The following is a 19,771-nucleotide window of genomic DNA, read 5'->3' on the forward strand; positions in this document are numbered from 1 at the left end:
TCTTACAAGTCCAGCAGAGCAGATCTATCTCAGTCATGTCTTGGTGACGTACAGGGAAAGTTATCGTATAGAGTCGTGCCCATGCGCCTTCACAATCGCCTCAGAGGCTGCACAGCGCTATTCAGCACAGTTCGACATGGCTGGCAGAGACGGTACCCAGGCGTACCGAAATCGCCCCTCAGGTACTACAGTGACGCCGCAAACGCAGTGCTTTCCTCTCTGGCCGGTCAGGATCCTCTGGGGAGAATACGCTTCTTGCCAATTCTGGCTGAGCCAGAGGACCGACTGGCTGAGCTTGTACGTTTCTCCGGGTGTCAAGAAGAGACCCAATTTCTGACAACCCTAAGTAGCCCGAAGGGACCAAGTTTACCTTCCACCTCGTCCCGTTTTGGGTGACATTCTTCGCATTTCGTTCAGAAGCCTCCGTCCGAAAGAAGACTGTGCAGTGTGACTATCTTGACGTCACTGCTACAGGTATCAGTGTTGCGGCAGTCCCAGAAGGGCACTGGTGCCAGTATGTCGGACGGAAGATCAGTTATGAAGATGATTGCTGACAATACGCCTGTATCCTCCAGTGGCTTGTTCCTCTGTGACAACCTGGAGTTGTTGACGGAGCTCGATGCAATGTTCAGTACTCTCAAAGACAAGAACGCAACGCCCGATCCTCAAGGGCGATATGATCACCTCCAGGACTACTTCGTGCACGACTCCTTTCCGGAGTTCGCCAACGCACCTCCCACTCTCAGTGATGCGTCTGTCGCGAAGATAGCTCGTTTGACGTCCTGCGTTTTTGAGGACGGCGTCAAGCTTTGTACGTTGCCAATAGAGAATGGTCTTCAGCTCCAGGTAGGCACTCTGAAGGGAGTGTAGGGCCGATCACTGACGCGAATAACGACTTCAAGTGTCATGTACCCATTTACAGACCAGTCTACAGGATGACTTTGCCTGATGGATCAACGACTTTTGGGGACGCTTATTTCGATCGGCGCAGTAGAAGCATCCCACTGGGTTATCATCAAGGGCGCGCTCATTACGCGCGAGACACATGGGCGGATGTGAGTGCAGTAGGCAGATCCGGACACATTGGAGCTGATTCATCCCTCACGAACAGGGCGATTCATTTGCTCTCACGCTAATCGCCGTTTCGCGCTGCGGTAAATACAACCTATTAGATCCCACTTCGAAGAGCGAAATTTTCAATGACATTATTTACAAAGACACACCAAGAGCAGGGCCTGTCTGGTCTAATCCTCACATCATGCCATTAAATCCGTCCTCAGTGACCTCCTCACTTCGAACACGATTTGCGTCTTTCGCGAAGAAACTCTCTAGGTCATCCAATTCCACCCCGGTGGGAGTCTTGGAGGTCATGTGAGTGAAATCTGCAATTTTGTCAACCGCGTACCGAGAAAAGCTGACTGCGCCAAACAGACGAAAGGCTATGGACAGCATCAGAAACGAATCACAAGTGGTTGACAAGAAAGGTTCGATAGTCTGGGCTGGGGCATCACACGTACCATCCGAGTACATACCCGGAACCCACGAGTACAAACGGTCTATTATGATGACGACGAGGAACGAGTCTGGACAAGAAGTTCCCCATCCTTACGATGCATCGACAGCAAAATATCGAAATAATTCTAGCGGATCGTTGACCGGGGGAGGACTTAAGTCTAAGTCCTCATCGCACCGGTCTGCTAGAAATCCGCCTCCGCCTCCTCCGCCTCCTCGCTCTGCCAGCCAGAAAGCCCAAAATAGTGGTGGTCCATTGCCAAGAATCAATATCAACGCCTACACTTACCCCCAATTCAAATCCACACAAGCAAAAGTCAAACCACCTCCGCCATCGCCCAAGCCCAAATCAACGCCGAAGTCATCGCCAAAATCTCTCCAGGTTGAAGATTATGCCAGAGATCCCAGTCCCACCGAGCTAGTGCCTGATTTTCAGGGTCATTACTTGCGACTTGGCATCAGGCACCCGAGAGGCAGGTATCTGGTCGCTGATTTGGCCGCTCAAGTCGATCTAGAGATCAAGTCTCTCAGGCTTGACCTCGCCCTCAAACATCACACGGATCTCGGTGGAAAGGGAGACAAACTGGCGGTTATCAATGCGGCATACGAGAACATCAGGGACTGTGAGTTTGGATTACATTGGGGAGGCGTATCTGACTAGAGCTCGATTAGTGACGGCGAGACAAAGATACCACGCGACGCAATTTACAGACACACGGTAGCTTGGGTGGTTACAGACGGTCCTGACGGACGAGGAAATGATGGACACACAGTCTTGAGTGCAAATGTGCGCATCCTGCGTGACTCAGACAACGATGTCATGACCGCTACGGCGCCGTCGCCCAGACAGTCTCGAGAAATCGTACAAAAGCACTCGCTACTTCACTCTCAGACCAGCTGCCCGCAGCTCTGGAGTTGGATTTTTCCGCTCGACTTTGAACGCCTGTAATTATTTATCAGGTCATGGCTCTCAGTGGGCATCTTGCCAACGGTCTCACTCGCCTTCGAACTGCCTCTTCAGCCGCTGCATCTCTGGCAGCGTCACGCGCCTCATAGGAAGATGGAGGGTTAAGCTGCCGGCTGATGCAGCAGGCGGACAGGGGACAATGTATGTTGAAGTGGCGGGACCGGCATTGAGGTGAGCGAGGAGGGAGGTGGTGATAGTGTGGGTTGTATTTGTAAGGATCAGTAAGGTATTCGGCGGAGGTTTGGGTCGCTGAAGTGGGGCGCTGTCAGCCCCGAAATGTATCGTTATGTGGGTCGTACCTGTATGACCGCTGCATTCGGTCCTTTCTTCTCGCCTTTCGTTACAATGTTCCAGATCTCTTCTAACGGCGGTTCCTCGTCTGGCGAGATTGTGACAAGCGGTGAATCCCACCTCACCATCGAGGATGGCTCTTCGAATCGCATGATGAGGTTCTCAAAGCTACGTACGAGTCATGAGCGTGAAGAAGTAATGAGCGACTGTAGGCAACCGACGGCTCACGTAGTAGACTTGTAAGAACACTCTCCTCGTTCTTCGTGCCATTCTGTACACCGTTCTGGCGGAGTAGCAACATATACCTGGAGGATAATCAGCCTGAGAAACCACATGCGGAGCCTGTTGGCATACAGTGCATACTCTGCAGCTGGCTTCTCTAGCTGCACAGTACATTTGATACCTGAACCCTTTGATGTAGTTCAGACTATCGCAAATTGTGATGGTCTCTTGACCGAGAGATCGAGTGACATTAGAAAACAGATTGGCTCGACCGGACTTCTCAACTTTGCTGTCTACTCAAGGGTTCAGCTAGTCTGACTCTCTGGGCAGTCTAAGATTGACTGACCGTCGTATACCGATCGCGGGACGTGCGAGCTATCATCATCCACAACGACCACTTCAAATTTCGGACCGTCATATTCAGAGCTCTGTAACCTTGCCCGAAAATCGTCGGCGAGCATCCTAGCTATCCTGGACTTGCCCGAGCAAGGATACCCTGCTATGGTCACTAGCGCCATGACTGATTGTCCCTTAGAGAGCTCAATTGAGTCGGGGTAGGAAGGTATCTACTGTCAACATGGCAATTGGATTATTATTTCTGTAGAACTCGGACCGGTTCAACGGAACCGGCAGATCTGATATTGGACATCATACGACAAAGCATACAGGACAACGAGAGGGCGAACCTGGCAGCTGGGCAGCTCAGTGTCCATTATCGACCTGTAGGGGGTCGACTCGTAGCGCATACATACTAAATCCTGATCAGTATCACCTCGCACACCGCAATATCACTCATTCGTCGATTCCATCATGGAGGATCATTCAGGCCATAAGGGGCATCACATGCCAATGAGCGATGGCCCAATGTGCTCGGTGGGTTTGTCAGTCAGCGCGATGTGACGATATATGTGTCCTTCTTCGGGCCTTTTGACACTCTTGTCCGCCGGCTGATACACCGCAGATGAACATGCTTTGGAACAGCGATATCGAGAATGTTTGTGTTGTCTTTTCTTCATGGCATATCAAGAGCTCGTTTACGATGTTCCTATCATGGTCAGCCTGTCCTCTTGATCTCATCAGCTCTGGTCTCGTGAAGCTGATTACATCTGTACTGTAGCATGGCCATCATCGTCATCTCCGTGGGCTACGCCTCGTTGAACAAATACATCCACTCGTATGACAAGATCTTGGCATACCGTCTCCGACACCAGCAATCTGCTCAAGGGGGTCAGGGATCCGATGCAAGGCCTACAAATCTGATCCCCCCTAATCCCAGCTCTTATGGTGTCATTGATTCGACAGTGTCCAAAATGAACGGACCGTGAGTGCCGCTGATGCGAGTGACATACTCAGCTCATCCGTCTCCAAGGATGAAATTGCCAATGGGCAGTCGGCTGATACGCGCTGGTCTATACGCTATAAGCGTAGCTTTGTCATTCTGGGCAAGTCCAGCGCTCGATTACACCAAGGACACTCGGCTGACCCGCTCACTCAGCTCATGCTCGTTGCCATGACCTACAACACGTATCTTTTCGGATCCATCGTCATCGGCGCTTTTGCTGGACACATGCTGTATGAGTCTGAACTCGGCGCGAGGTGAGCTATGAGACGGATGGCTCCTTCACAACCCAGCTGACACCGGCAGCGCACTGCTCGGCTCAGGTTCAAGCAAGGGACTGGCATGTCACTAGCTTTCTGGATACGGCAGCGTATGGAGCCTCGAATTTGTACATAGACCGAATCATCTCCGTGCAGGATCGGAACATAGCAATCCATTGTTCAAAGTTGCTGAGCCAGCGTGATTCATTCAAGCCTTCTTGACCTTCTTCTTCTTGCCTTCGGCTGGATCTGGCGTCGAGCTTGATCTTTTGGCCACACTTGTGTCGGTATTGACCTTTTTGACGGTCATAGTCGGTCGAATCGGACCTCTTGCAGAGCCTTGTTGACAAAATTCACCATTCTCCACTTCCCTGGCAACTTCATCGTCCGGCGAGATACCTTGCTCATCCTCAAATATCATTTTGTCTCGCACTTGCCCAGCATCTTGGAGCAGCCCAAGGAGTCTAAGAGGGGCTTAGACGAATACACATCCCCGAATTCTGCTTACTCCTTGTACACCTTTCTTCTATTGATCCATTCTTTCCGCCACTTAAGGAAGAGCGCGTCAACTTTCTTGATCTCTTCTGCAGACATCGGTTCAACTTTCGGTCCTTCTCCGGTGCCTCTTAGGGGCAGTAAAACTCTGAGGGATGAAGCATTCTTGTCGTGTCAGTATGAACTTGCTTTTCGGATTTCCCACGTCTGCCTCTACGAGGGCTATCTCCCCCTCGAGATCTTTCGTCTTTGGCTGCGATTCCTGGGCCGACAGATCTACCATCGAGTCTGTGAGGGCATAACTTCCTTTGTAGAATCAGCTCACCACTCTGTACCGATCTAAGGGTCTTGCGAGTTGATTCAAGGTCTGCACTTGTCTGCTTGATTTCAATGTCCAGGGCAGCGAGATCTTCCTTCGATAGAGCAGTAAGATGAGACTTTGGCTGATATCAGTACTCGCAGACATCGCCTCATTATCTTTCTTGCCTGATCGTAGACAAATATAGTCTGTTTGCCATAGGTTTTCATCGTCAGCGAGCCTTTCTCTTGAGATCTGTCAGCTTCGAATCGATAGCCTGCAAGTTGACGTAGCTGACCTGCAAGTGTCGTGAGGATTTTTTGGGCAGCTGGCTTGGGGACTTTGCCCTTGAGGTTGGCGGAAACATCGGCTGAGATCCATCAACCAGGAGTCCAGCCTAAGCATGTGAGATTACTCACCGCTTGCGTACGGTCGGTTAGTCTGAGATTCACGCATTCATCAGTACTTGTAGAGGGGCTTTCCACTGAGATCCCACTGATTTCAGATATTGAAGGACAAGCTGTGGGGCATGAGCTAGTGGAACAGGACAGGATCTCCAAGCTTACCTCCTCAGCTGGATGCACCGCATTCAGCGCGGATACGATCAAGAGCTTTGTATTCACCTTCGTCGCCCTTGACTGCCTTTTCCTTAGCTGCAGCTTTTGGGGGCATGCTGAACGGAAAGGGTAATGTGAGTAGGTTCGTGAGTCAAATAAGCCAGGAGCGGGATGACAGATAGTTCCAAAGTCAGAAACAGGCGGGATTCAGAATGGACCTGGACGGTGTCACCAATCAAAGCATCTATAGACGAGGATGAGGTAGCGTCGCAGAAAGCAAAAAGCAATCGCGACCATATCCCCCGAGGTCCAAGCGTCATCCAGTTCAAACGGGGCACCCGAATAAATTATGGTTCCGTTCCACGGGGTCTCAAATCTTTGGAACGCTTGCCATCACAACTATTCACTTGAATTGATCGAGAGGGCGTTTAGAGCATAGTCTGCAAGAAGGTCGGCGAGGTAGTAAGGAGGGCTGAGAAAGAAGGAGACAATTGTCAGAAGAAACGGATTCATTCTTGACTGCCCAACATGCCACCCAAAGTCAAAGATGACAAGGTGAGTCTGGAGCTCCAATCGACAGGGTCGCCCGACCGAAATACCTGTTTCAATTCTCTGCTGATTGGATATCTCAGACTTTTGGCATGAAGAATAAGAAGGGGGCAAAGGTGCAAAAATACATCGCAACCGTAGAGAAACAAGCGAGCGCATCGGGAAAGAATAAGCAGGATGTGAGTGGCGCAGCGTTCTTGAGATAATAAGCTGATTGATTATGGGATAGATCGCCAAAGAGAAGGAGAAGCAGGCGAGGGTAGAGGCTAAGAAGGCAGAGGAAGCGAAGAAGAAGCTTGATGCGGAGTTATTCCGAACCGCTATTCAGGTGCAGAAAGTCCCATTCGGAACGGGTGAGTGAGAAAGGAGTTGTGGTCAGGTTTAGGTGAAGACTGACTTTCTTCAGATCCGAAAACTGTCAGTCTCGCGAAGACCAGCATGGCATTGTCGCTGATTCTTCTGTTTTGACAGGTCTTGTGTGCCTATTTCAAAGCTGGGTACTGCGAGAAGGGTGAGTTGGCTGCTCATGGATACAGACCTTAAGCTCATGATTCGCAGGCAATAAGTGCAAATTCTCTCATGATCGCAATGTGGAGCGAAAGGTCGAGAAGGTGAACATCTACGAAGATGCGAGAGATAAAGATGCGGACAAGAAAGAAGGTCAGTCTACGATAGTATTGTGACGCGGTGAGCAAAGCTGAGACAAGCTCAGATCTGATGGAGAATTGGGACGAGGATAAATTAAGAAAGGTCGTCAACCAGAATTCCATGAAACAGAAGATGACGACAGATGTGAGCTCAAGGCGTGTCCGCTGGACCAGCCAGCTCACAGTCTCAGATCGTTTGCAAGTACTTTGTCCAGGCAATCGAGGACAAGAAATATGGGTGGTTGTGAGTGGTTTCGGCTTGACATCGAACAGCGTTGACTAATTTCATCTCCTTAGTTGGGAATGCGTGAGTCCCAATCATTTATATTGGAGGCTAAAACCTCTCAGCCGAATGGGGGAGATAAATGCCATTACAGGCACGCTCTGCCACCAGGATTTGTTCTGAAATCAGAGAGGAAGGCTAAGGAAGAGCTAGACAAGAAGAATGAGATTTCTTTGGAAGACTTCTTAGAAGTGGAGGTGAGAGCACATGGCAATCGGCTCTGCAATCTTTCGCTGATCACCTGTGTCAGCGACATAAGCTCAAACCACCACTCACACCGGTCACAGCGGAGTCGTTCGCTCTATGGAAGAAGAACAGATTAGAAAAGAAGCAAGCTGAACAGGAGGCTATGGAGAAGGCAAAGGCCGTCCAAAGAGCTGCTGGAAAGCTGACAGGAATGACGGGTCGAGACATGTTCACGTTTGGAGGCGAGATATACGAAGACGAGGACGAGGGCGATGAGGATTGGGATATCTCGAGAATGTTGGCGAGATATGTGAGTGACCTGAAGTCTCCCATCAGTTTCGTTGCTCATGCTGGGAATCAGAGAGAGGAAGACGAGCGGCCAGAGGATGAGAACCAGCCGAATGAGGGGATTCGCGGGGACGATGAGGACGAGGCGGAGGAGGCGGCTAATGGAGTTGACAAATTATCAGTCAAGGGGGATTGAGAGCTCGGCAGTCAATCCATCGTCTTCTTGCTCCCTTGTTGCATTGAGCATAGTCTCACCATATCATACTGTATCATGCATCTCACATCGAGTCCTTCATACAGGCGATCCCGAGACAGGGGTGAATTTGCGGTGATTTTGCCACTTTTCGGAAGTCTGGCGCTTCGTCGACCAGCCAACGTCATTTGACCTTCACCTCGAGACGTCTAATCATCCAGCAGCCTCCTCCTCCTCCTTCTAGCCTCGCAACATTTTCCGCCATGTCAGAGATACAGAGCATATCAATCGTCTCCACACAAACTGTGGCTCAGCCGAAACCGCATACTACGTATACTGTGCAGGGTAAGTGCTGCCCTCCGAGGTTGATCCGAGATCCGTGACGACGCGGTGCACGGCGCGAATGCTTGGACAGGGGCTCAAAGCTGATACGAATTCCCAGTCACTACTCCTATGCGATCATGGACTGTCTCGAGACGATACAATGATTTTGTCGCGTTGAACGATGAGCTTCTGTCCTCTACAGGGAAGGCGCCTCCAGCCGCACTGCCTCCGAAGCATCCATGGTCCATCACTCGGAGCGCATACGATCAGAAGGTGGGCCATATGTCGATTATCAAAGCGTTATACTCATCTCATGCTCCCCTGTCCAGGTCATACGCGAACGAAAGGTCCTACTAGAGGCATACCTTCGGGCCATTCTGAACCACCGAGATCCCCGGTGGAGATCATCATACACCTATCTCGACTTTTTGGCCGCTCCAGCTGCCTCTTCGTCCTCTGTTCCTACCTCTTGGACCCCTTCCAACTGGTTGTCAGAGCATACGAACATCCAAGCCCAACTTCGTACGGCTCGATCAGCCCTCCTGAAACGCGATGCTCTGGCTGGGATGGGAGACGCACCTGGATCTCGTGGTGCCAGTGTGGAAGCGAAGAAGATGCTGAGGGATGTCGGAGAGAGGATCGATGCTCTCAGTCAAGCTCTGGGTGATATCTCGAAATCTATAGGTGAAGGCGAAAGAAAGAGGAGAGAAGAGATGATTGAAGGGTTGAAAAATGAACGAGGGGACTTGCAGAGGATGGCAGATGCTGGAGTGAGGACCATACGAGATATGGCGCCAAAAGCAGGCGAGACATCAGGTTTCGGCGCTGGAAGTCGGAACATGCCTGGATCCATCCCAAATGGCTCAGGCGCTGTCGGTCCCGCGCCTGGGAGAGTGTTTGGTCGACAACCTCCGCCAGAAGAGACCTCTGAGACCAGACCGCTGGATGATCGAGGTCTGCTTCAACTCCAACAGACCAAGATGGACGACCAAGATAGTCAGTTGGAAGAGCTAAGCAAGATTTTGCGACGACAGAGGAACATGGGAGAAGATATAGACCGAGAGATCAGGGATCAGAACGAGATCCTGGATGAGATCCAGACGGATGTGGACAAGGTCGGAGGCAAGATGGCGAGGGCTAAGCGACAGCTCAACAAGCTCAGCTGAGCCCCATGGCCTAGTCTCATGTTGTAATCTCTGCCCTTCACAACTTTAACGACCTATCTTTCATGCCATGATCACACGTTATGAATCCTTCGCTATTCCATATCTAGTCGCCTCCGTCCAACCCCAAGGTCTTGACGGCTTCCAGCGCGGCGACATTCTTCGCCATCTTCTTGTCCGCCCTGGTGCCAGAGCCGACATCTTCACCGTTGACCACGCAGCGGTACTCGTACAACATGCCGACCGTCGTCTCGTACACGGTCTCATGAAACTCAATCTTCCAACCCTGCAAAGAAGCATGGTGCTTGATGAACTTCAGCATCCCACGACTGGATTTATCGATTCGAGTACGTTCTTCTTCCTCCATGAAGCGCACCTCCCCGTCGGGTTCCACGCCCACTGCCCGGCTATGCTGCTCATGCTCCGATTTCATGTGCTCGAAGAAGAAATCGCACAGCGGATCGTACATCTCCCTCAGCCAGCCGTCGAGGACTGGCAGAGCTCGAGTGAATCTCTCTTCGGGAGGAAAAGAAAAGTACACTGCGGCGATGAATGCTTCCATGAGTGCGGCTCGGACGTCGGTCTGATTTCGCAAGACGGGCAGATTCCAAGCTTCGGCGTCCAGTCGCTGTGGGAGACCGTAAAGTCCAGAGAGGTGTGAGAGAGTTGCATTGGATACTAAGTGAGACTTGAGTTTCTGGTTTCGAATCAGCAACATGCCCATGCCGACCGACCTTGGGAGGGATTCACCGATGCAGTCCCGCAGGTTAGCAAAGGCTTCGTTTCATGAAGCCAAGTGGTGACTAACATGCCAAGTATGCTATCGCCGACGTGTTCGAGCTTTTCATAGTGAGTCGCTGGGTTATCCTCTGGTTCTTGAAACTTTCCCTTGACTTTGTCGAACTTGGAGTGGTGTACGAAAACTTGCTTACGAAGGCTTTCGTCCGTGATGAGAGGCAACGGTGGGAGCGGGTACACAGGAAGTCGCTCGACGGGGATGAGACAGTCTTTTGTTCCGGGCCGGAATTTCAATCGCTTTGAGGGAAGCGGAGTAGGTAGAGTGGCTATGAGCTTTGAGGAGGGTAGGGAAAAGGGAATTGTGTCTTCGACGGGAGAAATTGACTGCTCTTCGCTCAGAGGTTCTGCTTTCCTTTTACCCAGCTTCGCAGGGGATGGATCTCCGTTGTAAGCCGAGCGCGTATGATCGAAGGACTGATATTCAGAGCTCGAAGCAAAGAACGAGCTCGACTGCCTTTGAGGACCTTTGACATTGAGCCCCTTGGCCGTAGTGATAGGACCTGAGGCTACCAAGGTCTCAGGCATAGCTGGATTATGCTTGAAGGATGGTCCAGCTTGGATATTTGTCCCTCCCACGTCGTGACTCTTCGCCATAGCACAGATGTGTAGATCTTGAAGGAGATATATGACTCAGAGATAGAGCACCTGGACTGCGATACACGTCGCACGACTCAGTCAGTATTCGATGAGAGAAAGCAGAACACCGATACCAGGTGGTGGTCACCCAAAGTGGAGGCCTTGAGGTAAGAACGGAAGCAAATTTCTCCAGGAATCTTGGGATGGTTTCGACCATCTAGCTACACATTCTCGGCCTTCTTAGATTCTTCAGTCAGACAACCTGAACTCAACATGGCGTCCGACTCCCACAAGGGCCGACACCGGCCCATCAAGGAGGCTCTGGAGCCGATATCAAATCCATACATGTCTACACTGAACGACACGCTGCACATTGCCAAGGAGGTGGTCATGGGTTCTCTTCAGTCCGATTACAGACGTTCAGAGAGTGTCAGGATATTATCTGATTGTAGGGCGTTACCGAAGCTGGATAGCTGACTATCTTAGTGGCTCCAAGTCTCATGCAACCACGGATCATGGCTGCCGCTCAGAACTCGTCATCTGCTCGCGGTGTCGTCACTGCTCCTCCCCCTCGACCCAACGCGCTGCTCCGCCTGCCAACTTCGTTTCCGGCTGGGCTGACCGGTATACCCCCGCGTGCGACGTCCAACTCCCTGGCCATCCTTGAAGCGGTGGATCAGCTCACTCAAATGTCGCTGGACAGGTCTATCGGGCAAGAAGAGCATCCGTCTCTCATCCGTGGTTTCAGAGCTACTGTCCCGTCCTCCGAATTGCCCAAACAGAGACGGCGTCTGATACGAGGTGGGATGGTGGATGCCGATCTGGGGCTTGGATCCGAGAAGATGGGATTGAAGAGACTTGGCGATCGAGCTCGAGGATTATTAACAGACGGTGCGGACGATACTCCTGAGCCTTCTCGAAGACGTCGTCGGAGGCATAGAAGAGGCGGGTCTTTTGGTCGGCAGTCGCTCAAGTGGGAGGACTTGGTCAAACAAGCGGACGAGATTGCTCTAGATAAGGAGAATCTTCACGTCCGAACTGTGAGCAAGATACAGAAGCAGAGGCTGACCGCGATCTCAGTCCCTGATACACTCCGAGATCAACGAAGTGTCGGCCAAAATAGATACACTTGAGGAGATAAGGAGGCGACTCGAGGCATCCCTCCTTCGTCTTCAGGAAGAACGTCTTGAGCTCGATGACGAGCTAGAGGGTGTTCAAGAGCTTTTGTCGGACCCTAATGTCATGCGAGACGCGAAAACGATCTCCGCCATTGAGCATCAGGAAAACGGTACGCCAGTCAGGAGTTCGAGACGTCGTAAAGGCCCGGCATTCTTGCCTTCGGAGCACGATGAGCTGCCTCCGAACGTGGCGTTCATGACTATGCGAGCACACGAAGGTAGTGTGACCGCATTGGATTTCAATGAGCCCTATGGATTACTGGTGACCGGAGGAGACGACGGGAAGGCAAAAGTGTGGGATTTATGCGATGGTACGCAGATCGGAGAGCTCCGAGGTCATTTTGGAGCAGTCAAGGCATTACAAGTCGAGGATACACTCTGTCTGACTGGTGGGACGGATGGAAATATCAAGCTTTGGGATCTGCGAATTGTCGAGGAATACGAGGAGCGACGTCAAAAGTTTGCAAACGACGTCCCTGCGAGCCCTCTGAAGCCTATTAAAGAGATTGATGCGGAGGACGAGGGAGAGTTCTGGGACGAGGGACCGAGTCAATTCTCAATCACCTCGAATTTGACAACCTTGTCCCAGGTAGAAGACGAGGGACCATGTGTTAGGACGCTTGAGGGGCACAGTAAAGCTGTGACCGCGCTATACTACGAGGACAGGGTCTTGGTGAGATTTGTCGCCGATTGCAGCCCTAATGTTTTCTAGGTGACCGGCTCGCAAGACAAGACGATCCGGGTCTGGAGCGTCGAGACTGGCCGGTGCGAGATGACCATGGACCTGCTATCAGTCATGAGCAATCCGCCTGATCTTCAGCAAGTACAGACAAAACCCGGACTGTACCGCTCTTCCACCTCTTTCGGCGCCAATCACTATGATGATCTCTTGCCGTCCCCGTCTCTGATTGGACTCTCTGGCGCGAGCTTGCTGAGCGCAGCAACTAGTCAGACGTTCTCGGTGCCTACGCCAGTGTATAGTGATGGCTCTTGGAGGCAATATGAAGAATTCGTTTCGGGTCTGCAATCTTGGGGTTACGCGCTTGTCAGCGGATCGGGAGATGGAGCTGTGCGGATGTGGGATCGTGAGTGAGTAGAAGTATACATCTGACAGCCGCAGTGCGGAGTGGACAAGCCCATCGGACACTTTTGGCGCACAGCGCTCCTGTCACATGCCTGCAATTCGACGAAAATCATATCATCAGTGGCAGTTTAGACCGAACCATGAGGGTGAGTCTGACGATCAAGCTTGCCTGACATCCCAGATCTGGGACATCCGGACCGGTACCGTCATTGAGACGCATCGATACGAGTTCCCAGTTACGTCTCTAGGCTTTGACTCCCGTCGTGTACTGGCATGCACTGGAGAGCCGGGCATAGAAGTGAGCCGAACCAAACAGGGTCTTGTTCAATCTGACAAATCTGCCCAGCTGTATAATCGTACTTCTCACAAGCATCAACGACTGACGACCAATGGCCACACAAGTCCGGCCGAACGACTGAGATTCAGCGACCGTTACCTTGTATCTGGTGATCGTGGCGGAAGTATCAAAGCATGGGCATTATAGAGGAGGAACCCCAGTGTATGCATCAATACCGCATGGGCCCCAATGCCAAGCTCGCAATTGAGGAGCACTCGTCACCGTAGCGGATGTCCTCTACCATCCGCTCGTGTGGAACCGTGCATCGTAGTTCCAGGGCGATTCTTGTTCCGGTGAGAGTTCGATACGTCGTTCCGCCGGAGATGAGTATGAGAAAGGAGGCAAGCCAAAAGTGCTCAAAGGGACTGCAATAGTGTATAGTCTTGATCCAGAAATGCACGGCTCCGTGAGCACTTTGATCCAGGTCTTGCACTTGAGCCGGCACGCAGTGTCACACGAGTGTGCAAGGTACCCATTACGGCAAACCCGTAGGAAGAGGCTCCTCACCTTTCGGACCTACTCCCAATAAGGATGAGTGTCCAGCCTCCGTCTGACCAGGAGACAAATGTGCCTGACAGGAACCCTTCGTATGTCATCGCAAAGTCTACCTTTTTTGTGCGTGTCCCTTCGTCGGATGCTGAAGGACTCACCTTGTGTGTGCGGGGACACTCGTACACTGCAGAAAGGGACGACCTTTTTGATAGCGGACAATCTTTGTGGCAGAATGGATACATACCTTTCAAAGGTCAATTGACGGATTTGAAAGTCAAGGATCAACGGTAAGATGGCAACGAGCAAAGGTATAAGAAGGAACGAAGGACTTTCTTGCTCCGATGCCTGAAGGTACTCGACACCTGTGCTCTCACATCCGTTTCACGCCACACTGCTCACCTCAGTCTTGCCCTCACCATGTGCCACTCTTCACCGACTATATCTATCTTCGCAGCGGGTCTATCAGCCTCTGCAGTGGTTGTTTACCTCACACATATCTGGTCATTCGACCGAGGTAGGTGTCTACTCTTCACTCGCCGAGATGCCTTTCGATGGGTCATGTGTTGGCTTCTTGGGTTACTCAATCTTGGAACGCTATGTCAAGTATACAGAGGGCTTCATCCCCATCCCGGGGATGGGCATTGAGCCGAAGCCGTACCTCTTGGTGAGTCACCTGGTCAGATACGATATGAGGCTGATAGAGGATAACAGTGGGGGTCCCGCTTGACTAGGATCTATAGGGTCTCCATCTGGATGACCGTCTTTGCCTTTTCCGCCATGAGTGCTGTACACCTGGAGGAGATTCTCTACTGGGTGAGCATCCATAGATTCCGCCCCAATCTTATGAACAGGTGTACATGATCCGAGCTTGCCGCAAGAATGGCTCTGCCCATTGGTTTCAGACCATCTGGTTCAAAATTTGGGTTGCTGGATCGGTGATCTGTACGGGTATCTTCTTTGGCTGTACAGGGATCAATCCAGACTTTGCAAAAGCAGGCTAAACGTCCTTTGTCTTCGACTTGGTACTAGACTTGGTACTGACAGCTAGCAGATCGAAACCAATCTATACCTGTCTGCGTCGCTTGTGTCGCTTGTACTGGTTGTCGGCTCCGGTTGGACATCATACCTCTTCCCGCAATTCATTGCTGAGGCTGTGAGCGGCAGTTTTGTGTCTTGGCCGACGTGGCAGCGACGACTGGGCGCCAATCAGGACGTTCTTGGTCGTTTGTTGTATGTCAACGGTGAGCCGATCCCGAACAGCTCGCAGACTCACAATCAGTGCTCAACAATCTCCGAACAACCTTCCGCGTGGCTTATGTTGTCATTCTCCTTACGCTATCGGTCGACGGCTTGACAGAGGCGCAAAAGGTAGGCCGTGGCGCGCGAGGAGTGAGTGACTGATCGACCGGCAGATCAACAACAATCGCTTCGCCCTTGATGTACTAATGATCGCTGGATAGTGGGTAATCAGCCGCCTGGCTCAGTACGCTGACGTCTTATCAGCTTCAGCATCTTCGCAGCCGAGACCATCTCGCTCTGGGTGAGTTGCTTGCTCCCTTCGAGTCCACTGATTGTGTTAGGTCCTCCTACCCCGCAAGAGTGCCCAGGCGTCGAAGCAGGCCCAGTCGCAAGCCTCCGTTCGTCTGGCGGGACCTCGACCCGGCAATGTCATAGACAGGACCGGGGTCGACGACGCCCAAACGGCAAGTGCATGGGACGCTCTGGGAGATCGACTCAACTTGGAGCGAGACCAAGTGTCAGAGTTCAATCCCGAGAGCGCCATGTCTATCAAGGATCTCGACCATCTCTCCGCACCGCCTCTACCCAAGGGACCTGGTGTTCGGAATGGAAGAGGTATAACCTCTCCACTCGGCGTCCGCTTCTCCAAAGAGAGTAAGCAGACTAAGCGGCAGGATCAAGAGGCACCGTTCCCCACTCGGGGTCAGAATGGTATCGAGGCGATGGAGATGGATCGCCTGAATCTCCCTCAGGCATTGAGAGATTTTGGCGGTCCAATCAATATCAAGACCAGTACAGGTGAGTCTGTCAGAGGTGATCTGTTAGGCTGACAAGATTCAGATGCAAGAGATTTGCAGGTCGTGATCACGAATGAGGTCGTCCGGGAATCTTAGATCCTCTTGATCGTCGCTGTGCGATGTATATGTGATCGGCGAGCCGTCAGTCATTCCTCGGCAGTAGGATTCTGTGCTCGGCCTAGTCGTGTAGGGTTCGAGTCGTATACGCCGTACGGTAAAATGTAACGGTTGCATGCAATAATGTACCGAAACGTCCCTATTCAAGCAAGAAAAAAAGATCATTGTCCGTGCCTGCACGAGCGAGGGGGTTCATATCTACGTGGTCGAGGTCGTGCCAGGAGGTTCGAAACCTCATGACGAGATCGCAAAGTAGTTGTAGTTGTAGAGCTCAGGCGTCAGAGTCCAGTCGAAACCTGTCGACTCGACACTGGCGACGACCTGTCCACCCCTCGAGATTGATCCACCCATCGCTCCGGGCGCCGAGGGAATCTTCAGCTTGTTCAACCCTGCGGGAACCTGGAAGGTTTGCGAGGTGGAACCGGCAGTCAGTGTGACTGAACCCGGAGCCGTCATGAGGGCAATAGCGTAGAGATTGTCGTCCGTGTTCTCCGTACCGGCTGGTTTGCCTGCTGGATCGTTGGGGCAGTTGGCGTCGGCCGCGTGTGGTCGTTGCCAGAGCAAGACTTGGTCTTTAGTGATGTCTGGGTAGGAACCAGTCTTGAAAGCGGTAGAATAGTATTGAGTCAGAGTGGACAAGACGGTGTGGTCGAATCCATTGACCCATTGACCCGAGTTGGCAGGAAGAGCACCATCGATGGGTCCAATGTAAGAAGACTCGCCATAGTCGTTCCAGGTAAGAATTTCAGTCATTTTGACTTGAGATCTCATGCTGATGACTTGTTCCCATCGAGTGGCGTAAAGCCAATCATCGCTTCGGTAGAGCCAGTTCTTGTTCCACGAGTTGGCTCCAAAGTGGGTGAAGAAGAAGGGAGAGATAGCAGGCATGTATGCCTTGGACCCGAGGGCGCTCATGTATTGGACATCGCTGGCCGTGGTCAAGTCCTGACCGCCCATTGGCCATCCAGAGTTCCAGTTCAATTCACCATCGAGCCAAGATGTAGAGGCAAAGGTGCTGGGGTCGGAGAAAATGGAGGGGACGAAGAAGATGTCAACACCGTCCTGAGTGAGAGCATCGACGAATTGAGTTTGCCATGCGTTGGAGGAGCCAGATCCAAAGGTACAGTCTGATCCGGCAAAGGTGGAGACGAGTACCTGGCCCTCGAACTTGGCCTGAGCGGAAGACGAAGCGTATGTCTTGACGAGGTTGACGAGGTCCTGAGCATCAGATGCGGAGCTACAGCTCAACGACGTCATGTCAAGGGAGAGGAAGAGTTTGAAGTTTCCGGCGGCTTCAGCGGCGGCATAGGCATTGGTGACTTGAGGAGGCTGCCACGAATCACTTCCCATGTTTAGCGCAAAACCGTCGATGCCTTGGGCAGCAGCGGCGGCGACATCGGCGGCCCATTTGGACTGATCGTAGGGATAGGTGTTTCCAACCATAAAGTGGGCGAAAACTTGGTGATCGTCTGGGGTAGATGAAGGCTGCGTCGAGGTGCTGGAGGGGGAGGAAGTGGTGCTAGAGGCGGTCGGAGAAGCTGAAGCTCCACCTGATCCAGCAGCACTTGTTGGCTTGACAATGAAGACGCCGCTTGTCGTGCCGGTTGTGCCAGCCGAGCTAGTTGGCGCTGCGCACCCTGAACTTCCCTTGACAAGCTCGAAGAGATCGAGACCCCATTCTCCCCCACACATTTCAGTCGCGTCTCCAGTGCAAGGCATGCTGCAGAGAGTGTCATTGTAGGTGATGGCGGTAGGGACCGAATTGCCACAGAAACATTGTGCTCCGTATTCAACTCCGGCGAATGAGAATCCTTGATCCTCACACCAGGTGAGACAGTCATCCACAGTCAGAGCCTGCTCCGTAAGCTTTGAGGCTCCAGTGAGAATACGAGTCGCCGAGTCGACAGCACATCCGAGAACATACCATTCGGACGAATCCTCCTGGTCTTCATGAGTTGGCAGAGTGCTCGTTGGACTCGGCGACGACGTGGTGGACCCTGTCATGGACACAGAGGAGGTCGACATGACGCCAGTGCCTGTTGAGATGACGCCAGTGCCTGTTGAGATGACGCCAGTGCCCGTTGAGATGACGCCAGTGCCCGTTGAGATGACGCCAGTGCCTATTGACGTAGACGTGAGGGAGATTGAGACCGAAGCGGTAGGCATGAGACTTGTGGACGACACGGTATTGCCGGTGATATTCGGAAGCCCAGAGGTCTCATGGATCCCAGGCCCAACACCATAACCAGGCAGACATCCAGGAATGGCACTGGCATTGAAAGAGTACATCGAGAGAAGCCAATTGGCACCACAGGTGGCACTCGATTCACCAAAACAAAGCTCGGTACAATAGCCATCACCAGTGACCTGACCACCGCTGCCCAGGAACTCGTTGCCACAGAAGCACTGGTAGCGTCAGCAATGTCACGAGTCGATATGGCCCACCTCATCACCAGCTTCTGTACCCCCAAATTTGTATCCCATTTTCGCGCATTGGTTCAGACACATGTCGGTACTCATTGACATGGAAGAAAATGCAAAGCCTTGCAGCAGACGTTGTCCCTTCGACTCGGTGAGGCATCCGTAGTACTCCCAACCAACGGGCAGAGACGAATCACGTTTGGAAGGAAGAGGAGGTGGTTTGGTCTGGAAATGGTCAGCTGAGAGATTTTGCGGGACGCACCAATCCCCATTCTGTGCCATAGTAGAATCTTCCAATGAGGTTCTGCACCGAGCGTTTGGACGCCGAGAGGAGGTTGGCAATATTGGGAGGAGCGTGATGACCAGGAGGGAGGAAAGGTTTAGCCTCGGACACACCAGCAGTAGCTGCAAGCAGCCACACTAGTGAGGCCGAAGGGGAGATATGGACCATGGTCCACTGAATTGATTTTGATAGATTTGGGGGAGGTTAGAGGTGGCTTGAATCGGTCCTAGCTAGCTAGAAGACCGTAGAGAGAGCTGCAACGAGGGAAAAGAGAGTGAGGCCGTCGAGGCTGTGAGAGCACCTGGCTCAAAAGAGAGTGAAGAAATTGAACGAAGGGGACAAGTCGATCCACGACTGAATGAAGGATGATGGTTGGACGAATGATAGAAAGAGATGAGCACGATCCACTTTACTCTACACCGTCCGTCGAGCAACATCGCGGTCCTGTACAATCGAGTCTTGACGGCATGGCGCACCGTCTGCCGTGTGCCTTGCTCTCTCTCTCTCTCTCTCTCTCTCTCTCTCTCTCTCTCTCTGTGTCTATCTGCCTCAAAACTATATGACGCGCCGAGCCCTACTGAAGCGTCTTGCTCTGCTCATGCTCATGATTCAGGTGTGTGGTACTCAGGAAACCGAGCATGAGGGTTATGACACCCTCATGAACCTTGTACGAGGCGTCTCTGGATTCATGCAGGTGGACTCTCCAGAATAGATGAAGGGAAAAAAAATTCATACACGCCCTCGCATCGCTTTCCGGGCAGTTCGCGTTTCTATTTTTCGCCACCTTCGTCCACGAGATTAAAAAAAAAAGGCAGTCTCGTCAATTGGGTCATGTTTACAATGGCGTTTCCACTCATATGGACGCGGTCAAGGGT

General features: G+C 52.1%; 10 protein-coding genes across 10 annotated transcripts; 6 read left to right on the top strand and 4 right to left on the bottom strand.

Annotated features, from left to right (window-relative positions):
* The first annotated feature begins 866 nt into the window (after window positions 1-866).
* BD324DRAFT_123828 (hypothetical protein) lies at window positions 867-2,370 on the top strand. Its single transcript, XM_022011969.1, has 4 exons — window positions 867-1,055; window positions 1,112-1,371; window positions 1,432-2,135; window positions 2,185-2,370. The coding sequence occupies exons 1-4, from the start codon at window positions 936-938 to the stop codon at window positions 2,232-2,234; spliced, it is 1,134 nt and encodes a 377-aa protein (XP_021868876.1). The 5' UTR covers window positions 867-935; the 3' UTR covers window positions 2,235-2,370.
* On the bottom strand, window positions 2,340-3,510 carry BD324DRAFT_583192 (chromatin associated protein KTI12; the record flags this gene model as incomplete). Its single annotated transcript, XM_022013601.1, has 6 exons — window positions 2,340-2,421; window positions 2,523-2,728; window positions 2,788-2,938; window positions 2,999-3,075; window positions 3,125-3,285; window positions 3,339-3,510. 6 exons carry the CDS (start codon window positions 3,508-3,510, stop codon window positions 2,340-2,342), a joined length of 849 nt encoding a protein of 282 aa, XP_021868877.1.
* A 124-nt stretch (window positions 3,511-3,634) lies between these two features.
* BD324DRAFT_123512 (Ctr copper transporter family-domain-containing protein) lies at window positions 3,635-5,068 on the top strand. Its single transcript, XM_022011967.1, has 7 exons — window positions 3,635-3,714; window positions 3,759-3,865; window positions 3,954-4,045; window positions 4,110-4,313; window positions 4,362-4,434; window positions 4,488-4,588; window positions 4,638-5,068. The coding sequence occupies exons 2-7, from the start codon at window positions 3,803-3,805 to the stop codon at window positions 4,681-4,683; spliced, it is 579 nt and encodes a 192-aa protein (XP_021868878.1). The 5' UTR covers window positions 3,635-3,714; window positions 3,759-3,802; the 3' UTR covers window positions 4,684-5,068.
* Window positions 4,696-6,209, bottom strand: BD324DRAFT_123566 (Tat binding protein 1-interacting protein-domain-containing protein). The gene is made up of 10 exons (XM_022011968.1): window positions 6,008-6,209; window positions 5,951-5,958; window positions 5,881-5,904; window positions 5,804-5,825; window positions 5,683-5,754; window positions 5,573-5,631; window positions 5,412-5,523; window positions 5,292-5,362; window positions 5,100-5,251; window positions 4,696-5,055 (listed from the first exon to the last, which is right to left on the bottom strand). Exons 1-10 carry the CDS (start codon window positions 6,054-6,056, stop codon window positions 4,800-4,802), a joined length of 825 nt encoding a protein of 274 aa, XP_021868879.1. The 5' UTR covers window positions 6,057-6,209; the 3' UTR covers window positions 4,696-4,799.
* Window positions 6,210-6,335: 126 nt separating this feature from the next.
* On the top strand, window positions 6,336-8,189 carry BD324DRAFT_634307 (hypothetical protein). Its single transcript, XM_022016710.1, has 12 exons — window positions 6,336-6,496; window positions 6,574-6,669; window positions 6,720-6,843; window positions 6,897-6,907; window positions 6,962-7,001; window positions 7,049-7,150; window positions 7,203-7,282; window positions 7,329-7,381; window positions 7,435-7,444; window positions 7,486-7,617; window positions 7,671-7,916; window positions 7,968-8,189. The coding sequence occupies exons 1-12, from the start codon at window positions 6,470-6,472 to the stop codon at window positions 8,088-8,090; spliced, it is 1,044 nt and encodes a 347-aa protein (XP_021868880.1). The 5' UTR covers window positions 6,336-6,469; the 3' UTR covers window positions 8,091-8,189.
* A 74-nt stretch (window positions 8,190-8,263) lies between these two features.
* Window positions 8,264-9,671, top strand: BD324DRAFT_634308 (Phox homologous domain-containing protein). Its single transcript, XM_022016711.1, has 3 exons — window positions 8,264-8,432; window positions 8,530-8,684; window positions 8,741-9,671. The coding sequence occupies exons 1-3, from the start codon at window positions 8,351-8,353 to the stop codon at window positions 9,575-9,577; spliced, it is 1,074 nt and encodes a 357-aa protein (XP_021868881.1). The 5' UTR covers window positions 8,264-8,350; the 3' UTR covers window positions 9,578-9,671.
* Window positions 9,672-9,680: 9 nt separating this feature from the next.
* Window positions 9,681-10,897, bottom strand: BD324DRAFT_583205 (ribonuclease III domain-containing protein; the record flags this gene model as incomplete). Its single annotated transcript, XM_022013603.1, has 2 exons — window positions 9,681-10,271; window positions 10,325-10,897. The coding sequence occupies 2 exons, from the start codon at window positions 10,895-10,897 to the stop codon at window positions 9,681-9,683; spliced, it is 1,164 nt and encodes a 387-aa protein (XP_021868882.1).
* Window positions 10,898-11,183: 286 nt separating this feature from the next.
* Window positions 11,184-13,732, top strand: BD324DRAFT_634310 (WD40-repeat-containing domain protein). Its single transcript, XM_022016712.1, has 7 exons — window positions 11,184-11,396; window positions 11,435-11,988; window positions 12,029-12,799; window positions 12,839-13,211; window positions 13,247-13,356; window positions 13,392-13,508; window positions 13,557-13,732. Exons 1-7 carry the CDS (start codon window positions 11,222-11,224, stop codon window positions 13,692-13,694), a joined length of 2,238 nt encoding a protein of 745 aa, XP_021868883.1. The 5' UTR covers window positions 11,184-11,221; the 3' UTR covers window positions 13,695-13,732.
* Window positions 13,733-14,441: 709 nt separating this feature from the next.
* On the top strand, window positions 14,442-16,202 carry BD324DRAFT_124059 (hypothetical protein). Its single transcript, XM_022011970.1, has 9 exons — window positions 14,442-14,703; window positions 14,751-14,852; window positions 14,891-15,031; window positions 15,091-15,192; window positions 15,229-15,280; window positions 15,319-15,407; window positions 15,452-15,498; window positions 15,543-16,076; window positions 16,119-16,202. The coding sequence occupies exons 1-8, from the start codon at window positions 14,581-14,583 to the stop codon at window positions 15,934-15,936; spliced, it is 1,050 nt and encodes a 349-aa protein (XP_021868884.1). The 5' UTR covers window positions 14,442-14,580; the 3' UTR covers window positions 15,937-16,076; window positions 16,119-16,202.
* An 88-nt stretch (window positions 16,203-16,290) lies between these two features.
* BD324DRAFT_593669 (glycosyl hydrolase family 71-domain-containing protein) lies at window positions 16,291-19,344 on the bottom strand. Its single transcript, XM_022013823.1, has 3 exons — window positions 18,876-19,344; window positions 18,638-18,838; window positions 16,291-18,598 (listed from the first exon to the last, which is right to left on the bottom strand). Exons 1-3 carry the CDS (start codon window positions 19,062-19,064, stop codon window positions 16,427-16,429), a joined length of 2,562 nt encoding a protein of 853 aa, XP_021868885.1. The 5' UTR covers window positions 19,065-19,344; the 3' UTR covers window positions 16,291-16,426.
* Between the last annotated feature and the right edge of the window lie 427 nt (window positions 19,345-19,771).

This window comes from Kockovaella imperatae (assembly GCF_002102565.1).
Source record: "Kockovaella imperatae strain NRRL Y-17943 chromosome Unknown BD324scaffold_13, whole genome shotgun sequence".
Classification (NCBI taxonomy): domain Eukaryota; kingdom Fungi; phylum Basidiomycota; class Tremellomycetes; order Tremellales; family Cuniculitremaceae; genus Kockovaella; species Kockovaella imperatae.

Coding starts and splice junctions, on each gene's coding strand:
- BD324DRAFT_123828 (XM_022011969.1), top strand. CDS start 936: ATGACTTTGCCTGATGGATCAACGACTTTTGGGGACGCTTATTTCGAT. Junction 1,056..1,111: donor CGCGAGACACATGGGCGGAT/GTGAGTGCAGTA, acceptor CCTCACGAACAG/GGCGATTCATTTGCTCTCAC. Junction 2,136..2,184: donor ATACGAGAACATCAGGGACT/GTGAGTTTGGAT, acceptor GAGCTCGATTAG/TGACGGCGAGACAAAGATAC.
- BD324DRAFT_123512 (XM_022011967.1), top strand. CDS start 3,803: ATGGAGGATCATTCAGGCCATAAGGGGCATCACATGCCAATGAGCGAT. Junction 4,046..4,109: donor TTTACGATGTTCCTATCATG/GTCAGCCTGTCC, acceptor TCTGTACTGTAG/CATGGCCATCATCGTCATCT. Junction 4,314..4,361: donor GTGTCCAAAATGAACGGACC/GTGAGTGCCGCT, acceptor TCCGTCTCCAAG/GATGAAATTGCCAATGGGCA.
- BD324DRAFT_123566 (XM_022011968.1), bottom strand. CDS start 6,056: ATGCCCCCAAAAGCTGCAGCTAAGGAAAAGGCAGTCAAGGGCGACGAA. Junction 5,755..5,803: donor TAACCGACCGTACGCAAGCG/GTGAGTAATCTC, acceptor GATGGATCTCAG/CCGATGTTTCCGCCAACCTC. Junction 5,363..5,411: donor CCTTAGATCGGTACAGAGTG/GTGAGCTGATTC, acceptor ACTCGATGGTAG/ATCTGTCGGCCCAGGAATCG.
- BD324DRAFT_634307 (XM_022016710.1), top strand. CDS start 6,470: ATGCCACCCAAAGTCAAAGATGACAAG. Junction 6,497..6,573: donor CCAAAGTCAAAGATGACAAG/GTGAGTCTGGAG, acceptor TGGATATCTCAG/ACTTTTGGCATGAAGAATAA. Junction 7,917..7,967: donor CGAGAATGTTGGCGAGATAT/GTGAGTGACCTG, acceptor GCTGGGAATCAG/AGAGAGGAAGACGAGCGGCC.
- BD324DRAFT_634308 (XM_022016711.1), top strand. CDS start 8,351: ATGTCAGAGATACAGAGCATATCAATCGTCTCCACACAAACTGTGGCT. Junction 8,433..8,529: donor TACTACGTATACTGTGCAGG/GTAAGTGCTGCC, acceptor ACGAATTCCCAG/TCACTACTCCTATGCGATCA. Junction 8,685..8,740: donor GGAGCGCATACGATCAGAAG/GTGGGCCATATG, acceptor TCCCCTGTCCAG/GTCATACGCGAACGAAAGGT.
- BD324DRAFT_634310 (XM_022016712.1), top strand. CDS start 11,222: ATGGCGTCCGACTCCCACAAGGGCCGACACCGGCCCATCAAGGAGGCT. Junction 13,212..13,246: donor AGCTGTGCGGATGTGGGATC/GTGAGTGAGTAG, acceptor TGACAGCCGCAG/TGCGGAGTGGACAAGCCCAT. Junction 13,357..13,391: donor GTTTAGACCGAACCATGAGG/GTGAGTCTGACG, acceptor CTGACATCCCAG/ATCTGGGACATCCGGACCGG.
- BD324DRAFT_124059 (XM_022011970.1), top strand. CDS start 14,581: ATGCCTTTCGATGGGTCATGTGTTGGCTTCTTGGGTTACTCAATCTTG. Junction 14,853..14,890: donor TGGAGGAGATTCTCTACTGG/GTGAGCATCCAT, acceptor TCTTATGAACAG/GTGTACATGATCCGAGCTTG. Junction 15,408..15,451: donor GCTTGACAGAGGCGCAAAAG/GTAGGCCGTGGC, acceptor ATCGACCGGCAG/ATCAACAACAATCGCTTCGC.
- BD324DRAFT_593669 (XM_022013823.1), bottom strand. CDS start 19,064: ATGGTCCATATCTCCCCTTCGGCCTCACTAGTGTGGCTGCTTGCAGCT. Junction 18,839..18,875: donor ATGGCACAGAATGGGGATTG/GTGCGTCCCGCA, acceptor GACCATTTCCAG/ACCAAACCACCTCCTCTTCC. Junction 18,599..18,637: donor GTACAGAAGCTGGTGATGAG/GTGGGCCATATC, acceptor TGACGCTACCAG/TGCTTCTGTGGCAACGAGTT.